Source organism: Sinocyclocheilus anshuiensis, unplaced genomic scaffold (genome assembly GCF_001515605.1).
Source record: "Sinocyclocheilus anshuiensis isolate Anshui unplaced genomic scaffold, SAMN03320099.WGS_v1.1 scaffold431, whole genome shotgun sequence".
NCBI lineage: Eukaryota > Metazoa > Chordata > Actinopteri > Cypriniformes > Cyprinidae > Sinocyclocheilus > Sinocyclocheilus anshuiensis.
The window spans coordinates 279966-287564 of record NW_015551065.1 but is presented as its reverse complement, the minus strand read 5'-3'; the positions used below and the strand labels follow the sequence as shown (position 1 = coordinate 287564).

At 34.9% G+C, this 7599-nt stretch overlaps 2 protein-coding genes across 2 annotated transcripts in view; one reads left to right on the top strand and one right to left on the bottom strand.

Moving 5' to 3' along the window:
* Positions 1 to 952, top strand: part of LOC107662052 (selenoprotein M-like) — a 4509-nt gene extending 3557 nt beyond the window's left edge. Inside the window, exon 5 of the mRNA XM_016451913.1 lies at positions 563 to 952. Coding sequence (XP_016307399.1) covers positions 563 to 775 — 213 coding nt within the window. The 3' untranslated portion in view covers positions 776 to 952. The remainder of the gene's footprint in view (positions 1 to 562) is intronic.
* A 2764-nt stretch (positions 953 to 3716) lies between these two features.
* The window catches only part of LOC107662053 (smoothelin-like), an 84989-nt gene continuing 81106 nt past the window's right edge, over positions 3717 to 7599 (bottom strand). The window contains exon 21 of the mRNA XM_016451914.1: positions 3717 to 4045. Coding sequence (XP_016307400.1) covers positions 3883 to 4045 — 163 coding nt within the window. The 3' untranslated portion in view covers positions 3717 to 3882. The remainder of the gene's footprint in view (positions 4046 to 7599) is intronic.

Genomic DNA, 7599 nt, shown 5'->3' with positions numbered 1-7599 from the left:
AATATCTCTTTGGATTTGAGACTTTAGTCTTTGCAACTTTACAGATCTTCTTTATGCACCAAGAGCTTGTAACACGCCAAAGAGAAAGGAAAAATTTAAATCGCATCATATGACCCCTTTAAGAGCTGTCGGGTCGGATTTCGCGGGAAATTGCGTGCATATGACAAATGGCAGTGCGTCATGTTTTGTTGTTATAAGAACAAGAAGAAAATGACCATGGCTCTTTCAAAACGACAAACCTCCAGGGACTAACAAAACAACAAAACGGTATTTAATATGTCCCAAATAAATAGATGTCCTGTATCACCGTTGTCTCGAATCACATTCATCCACGCAGAGTCGAGGCACAACCAAAACCGCAAGACCCATGCAGTTTTATTGTTAACCACTAGATGGGACAAAAGTTAAATGCAGTTTCAATAGATTCATTCTTATAAATGGAATAAAAAAATTTTTTTAGCACTTGTTAAGAACTGATGTGATGCACTTGTCCTCCTTATAACCTATGCCTTTCTTTTTTTCTTATCTCATACTTATAAACTGAGCTGTGTTTGTGTTTCAGAGAATCCCATTATCTGAAATGACTCGCACTGAGATTAACAAACTCTTGGCAACGCTGGGCTTTTATAAAAAAGAGAATCCCGAAGACCAAGTGCCAGAGGAGTTCCGCTTCGCTCCAGCGAAAGACAGTCCCTTTGAGGGCCAATCTACCAGCCCGCCCCCTAAGACTGATACTGACCAATCAGAGGCCGATTCCCAGCACACAGATTTGTAACTCCTTATGTAAGAGCGATGGCGTGGGACGCTAGCGGTGCGAGACCTACTTGATTTACAATTACCGTGAGAACTAAAACCGAGCCAGACGAGCTCTCTTCAGAGTTTAATGTGGCCACATTATTGTTATATTACTGTCAACACGCATTCAGCAACTTGATTTGATTATGAGTGGTGTTACGGAGAATATCTCTTTGGATTTGAGACTTTAGTCTTTGCAACTTTACAGATCTTCTTTATGCACCAAGAGCTTGTAACACGCCAAAGAGAAAGGAAAAATTTAAATCGCATCATATGACCCCTTTAAGAGCTGTCGGGTCGGATTTCGCGGGAAATTGCGTGCATATGACAAATGGCAGTGCGTCATGTTTTGTTGTTATAAGAACAAGAAGAAAATGACCATGGATCTTTCAAAACGACAAACCTCCAGGGACTAACAAAACGGTATTTAATATGTCCCAAATAAATAGATGTCCTGTATCACCGTTGTCTCGAATCACATTCATCCACGCAGAGTCGAGGCACAACCAAAACCGCAAGACCCATGCAGTTTTATTGTTAACCACTAGATGGGACAAAAGTTAAAATGTATCTTTCAAAGTCTTGAAAGTTGTGAAATCATGGTAATGCAAGAGTCATGATAAAAGACCAATGTTCAGTAATCACATTATTAACAACAATAAAAAAAATTTAGCAGTAAAATTGTAAAACATTGCGAAAACTAAACAAGATATAAAATTCAATTGATGTGGTCACATGCACATATATAAGACAATGGCTACAAATGTGGCTCATCTAATCATAATTTCGACTTGTTTAAAAAAAATTATGATCTATCCATCATGATCTGCCTCAATTTTATCTTGCCATTTTTCTACCATCAATAAAACATTTAAAGTAATTTATCTAAAATGATCTTCTTGAGTCACTTGGCTCATTGTAAAGTCTTGTTGCACTCATGATTATAAATCTTTTTGATTCCCTATTTCAGAAAATGCAATAAATGACAAACACATTTTTGGTGTCATTTATGGTTTTAATGATTACTATACAAAACCATGGTGTAGGGAAATACTGAGTGAACAATAGTTTTTGAATGAGTGTGTACAAATATTATAATGTTAATGTTCATCTTTCCGTGTGAATGAATGTTAATGAGCTCTACTCATGCAACCTTCAAGTACCAAGCAAAGTCACTCTCTGGCGTGGCTGCTGCAGTAGCTGTGTTTCGTCTTCAAAATTAAATTATGTGTAGTCATTAAAACAATTAAAACTACAACCATCTTTAGAACCAAATATATAAACATCATTAACCTTTTCAGGTGAATTTACTGCTAAAATATTCTTCTTCTCAAATTGACTCGAGACTAGGGTTACTCATATATATATATATATATATACACACACACACACACACCCTTTAAATTACACTTTGTTTCTGTCCGAAAGCCATGTTGTAAAGATGTACAAAGACAGACACTTTAAGCTTATTTTTTGGGACAAACTTCATTGCTTCCAAATGAAGTTCAGGAATATCAACAAATCCAAAATATACTCATCCATAAACAAGGACAGATCACAAGTGCATCTATACATGCATGTTTGTGTATTTGATATCACTTCAAAATGTTTATGTTCAATTCTCGCTAAGAAGAACGAGGCAGACGTCGGATATCTGCAGAGAAACTAACCAGTGTTCAGTGTAAAACCAAACTTTCAATTAAGTGAAAAACATTTAAAAACAGTTCATGAGCTGCATCTTGCACTCAACGGCTGAAGCCAGAACAAGCAGTGAGATTAATATTCTTGCAACGTTTTTAAATAAACAATATCGCATACAAATGAACATATAACATTCATTTCTTTTTGAAACAAAACTAAAACTTCAAGTAAGCTTGTGAAAGCATGCAGGTCAGAGCTCCATTAACAGCAACAGTACCGTAAAAGCTTTTAAAGCCATAGATATGGGCAATCAACATAAAATCATGTTTCGTTTTAGCACATGAAATCAAGTAAGAGGCATCTTGGGAGTTATACTAAATATAACTTGCAATTTTCATTTTTTGCTAACTTTTTTTTGGAGCAAACTACTGTTCGTTTAAACAAACTAGTGTAAAAAAAACACCCTAATGAGTTTTTACAGTTGGTACAGGAGAAGTTGTTTGGATCTGTCTGGAAAGTAAACACAATTTTAACTGTTGAAATGTAACAGGGTCAGAATGAAAAAAAAAGAGTTTAAAGCATGAGTTGTTAGAGAGTGTTGAGCATCAGAAGTCAGAGGTCTGCTGCGCCCGCGCGATCATCATCTCATGCTTGCGCAGATGGTTCACCAGTGACTGAACATACGTGAACACACACTTGGAGTCTGGTTTCTTACCCATGATCATCATGTCCTCCACCTCCAGCAGGGGCATGCAGTTAGCATTGGCCCTAATGAAAAGACAACCACAGACAAATTATAAAACAATGGAAACAATGCAAACTAAATGATGCTTTATATGCTGTCTACACTAACTCTGTGCAGTTGATATGCTTAACCAACAGGGTGCAGCACTGCCATTCGATACAGAGAGTTTACTATCTATGTACTGGAGAATAAAGCAACTCCTGCTGCTTTTGAAGCAGTACAGTTCAAATGTATTGACAGCATGCTGGCGATTACCACAGAAATTCATTTAGATTTGTTTGTGAAAACAAGAATAACTTTAAAAATAAAAACTGTTTACAGTAATGCACCAACAACATAACTTGAGATGAGGCACTGCACCAAAATAAAATCACAACATATTATACAAAGCCATAGATATGGGCAATCAACATAAAATCATGTTTCGTTTTAGCACATGAAATCAAGTAAGAGGCATCTTGGGAGTTATACTAAATATAACTTGCAATTTTCATTTTTTGCTAACTTTTTTTTGGAGCAAACTACTGTTCGTTTAAACAAACTAGTGTAAAAAAAACACCCTAATGAGTTTTTACAGTTGGTACAGGAGAAGTTGTTTGGATCTGTCTGGAAAGTAAACACAATTTTAACTGTTGAAATGTAACAGGGTCAGAATGAAAAAAAAAGAGTTTAAAGCATGAGTTGTTAGAGAGTGTTGAGCATCAGAAGTCAGAGGTCTGCTGCGCCCGCGCGATCATCATCTCATGCTTGCGCAGATGGTTCACCAGTGACTGAACATACGTGAACACACACTTGGAGTCTGGTTTCTTACCCATGATCATCATGTCCTCCACCTCCAGCAGGGGCATGCAGTTAGCATTGGCCCTAATGAAAAGACAACCACAGACAAATTATAAAACAATGGAAACAATGCAAACTAAATGATGCTTTATATGCTGTCTACACTAACTCTGTGCAGTTGATATGCTTAACCAACAGGGTGCAGCACTGCCATTCGATACAGAGAGTTTACTATCTATGTACTGGAGAATAAAGCAACTCCTGCTGCTTTTGAAGCAGTACAGTTAAAATGTATTGACAGCATGCTGGCGATTACCACAGAAATTCATTTCGATTTGTTTGTGAAAACAAGAATAACTTTAAAAATAAAAACTGTGTTTACAGTAATGCACCAACAACATAACTTGAGATGAGGCACTGCACCAAAATAAAATCACAACATATACACGTTAACATGAAATTGGTTATGAACTGTGTACAGTTCCAAATTTTCAGGATGATTTACACTAGGACATTTCATAATGGGGCGTGTAAAAAATTTAAAGGGGCAAATACTTGAATAGAAACTTAAATATGCATTTTTTTTTAAAAGTTGTACAAAATATATTGTAATACTCTTTAAATAATAAATAGAAAATATGCTTTTTTTTTTTTTTACATTTTCCACAAAACTATATCATGCTCATTTTAATTATTTTCTCTACATAAAAATACAGAGCTATTTTATATATTATTCGATACAGAGAGTTTACTATCTATGTACTGGAGAATAAAGCAACTCCTGCTGCTTTTGAAGCAGTACAGTTAAAATGTATTGACAGCATGCTGGCGATTACCACAGAAATTCATTTCGATTTGTTTGTGAAAACAAGAATAACTTTAAAAATAAAAACTGTGTTTACAGTAATGCACCAACAACATAACTTGAGATGAGGCACTGCACCAAAATAAAATCACAACATATTATACACGTTAACATGAAATTGGTTATGAACTGTGTACAGTTCCAAATTTTCAGGATGATTTACACTAGGACATTTCATAATGGGGCGTGTAAAAAATTTAAAGGGGGAAATACTTGAATAGAAACTTAAATATGCATTTTTTTTTTAAAGTTGTACAAAATATATTGTAATACTCTTTAAATAATAAATAGAAAATATGCATTTTTTTTTTTACATTTTCCACAAAACTATATCATGCTCATTTTAATTATTTTCTCTACATAAAAATACAGGGCTATTTTATATATTATGCAAGCGGATCATCATGGTATTTTAGTATCATTGATATATATATATAGTTTTTAATATTTAGAATTTAATTTTATTTTATACTGTTTTTATTTCAATTTTAGGTAAAATCTTACTAACGTTTTGTCATTTTTTTTATTTAAAATGTGTCTAAATGGCTTTTATTAAATTACATTTTTGAGTTTCATTTTTAGTACTTCAAATGTTTTACTTCAACTAGCTGCAATAAACATTTACTAAAATAAAATAACAACTTGCTTTATTTCAAATAATGAATTTATACATATATAGTTTTAGTTTGATAAGCCTGATGTGAGGGGTCCTTGATAAAGCTTGGTATAAATGCACTTTTCTGTTTTTAAACCCTCCGAAATGCACGGCTCCCACTGTAAGTGCATTACTGTTAGCTTCAAATGCTGTACTTCAACCAGCCGAAATAAACAGTAAAATATAACCACTTACTGTATTTCAAGTAATATGCATTACTGTAAACTTGTTTTAACAAAATTAGAAATGATGGAAGATGCTGTAGACAGAGGTTAAGTTGCACTGAATTCTGAATAATTTACCCATTGCTACTCTTCTAAGTCAGGCAAAAGGGAAATCTCTAGAAGTTGTGATAGCAAACATTCAGCACGTGCCAAGAACAAGCTTCTGTTTCGTGTCCGATGTGCTCTTTACACTGGTAGCTAAAGCAGTGTATTTGAGTAGGCCAGGCTTTGATAGGCTCATTTCACATCTCTATGAGCAGGGCCATGTTTGGGCATCAGCGTATTCACTGCTTCAGTCTGTCGTTTCACACGCTTTCTCTCTGACAAAAGCGGGTGAGCTGGCAGACGCACAATATTTTGTTATGCTAATTGTCAGAAACTTACTAACAGCACGCTGATAAATACCAATTCCTGTCATGGTGCGCGTGTGAGACCCAAAGGCCTTACCTTTTAAGCTCAATGTCCAGGTGTGCTATAACTGGATCTAATATGTTGACTTTTATTTGGCACTTGAAATATCTGAAAGTATCAAATCTGCTAATATATGATGTTTTCTCAACGTGAATTATTGCAGTGACTTTTAACCAGCTGGTGTTTTTCACCAGTTCACACAGGTGTAGGTGAGTAGTACTTGGCTCATCATGTAATATTAATATTTCTTCCCTGTGATGCAGCCTCTCTGTGTGAAATAAAACAGCTTTTATTAAATCTTCCTGTCATCTTGAGTAAAAAATTACAGCGTGTACCTTAAGGTTGCACTATATATTGAAATAAAATCAATATCGTGATATGGCCGAATGGGTGTTTACACAACAATTTTCATCTCAAAACTTTTTATGCATTTTGACCATTCATTTACACGACAACAGTGTTTTGGGGGCCTGAAAACGCAAACTTTTCAAAATGCACGTTTTTAAAAACAATGCCATAACCGTGACAATGTAAACTATAAAAACATGCATTTGTGAAAATGGTAACGTAATACACATGTATTATGTGTTCAGTCTATAGTCATGCGTGAGTAATGCTTATACACGCAGGCGTGTAGTGTTTCTTTACAAAAATACATCGCCAACTACTGGTCTCGTCTTTTTTTTATAAATTCGTGTGAACAGGGATCATTTTAAAAACATTGCTGAACTTTTCAAAAAACACAAAAGAAAATGTTTTGCATTTTTAGTACAATCGTTGTCATGTAATAATGTGATATATAATTAATTAAATATGTGCTGCATGTTTCAGAGTTAAGCACAGCTCTGTGTTCATTTACATGCATGCAGCTCATGATACAGAGTTTCTGAGTCTTAAAGCATCTTTGTTAATTAACTGTGAACTGAGTGATTCTGAGACACTTAAAACACTATCGTGAGCTGCACGAGTAAATGAACACAGTGCTGTGCTTCAGTCTGAATCACGCTACAAATATATTTGCCAGCAAACCACCAAAATAAAAGCTCACTGGGTTAAATTTTGAAAGCAAAAGGTAAATATTAGTATTGCAATTTTACAGTGTACTATAAATAAATTTTTACTGTACAATATTATTATTGCAATATATTTATTATGTTAAATATAAATATAAAAAACTTATTTATTTTTTAAAATTTTATAGTCATACTGAAAGAGTCAAAAAGGAAAACTTAGGAAAACTGGCCTTTCCACACTGAGCGCAAAAAAGCGAAACGAATATCGGACGCGATGACGCGCTGGAATAAAACAATACATTTCTACGGAGGCTTCCACATAGACCACGAACATTCGCGGACCGAAAATGCGAATGTTTTTTTTCGCACCAGTCCGACGAACCTTTTCAGTTTCGCAAAGCAAAAACACGGGCCATCCAATAAGATTTGAGCTAGGATCACGTGACCGGAGCAGCTGCTGTTGCACAAAA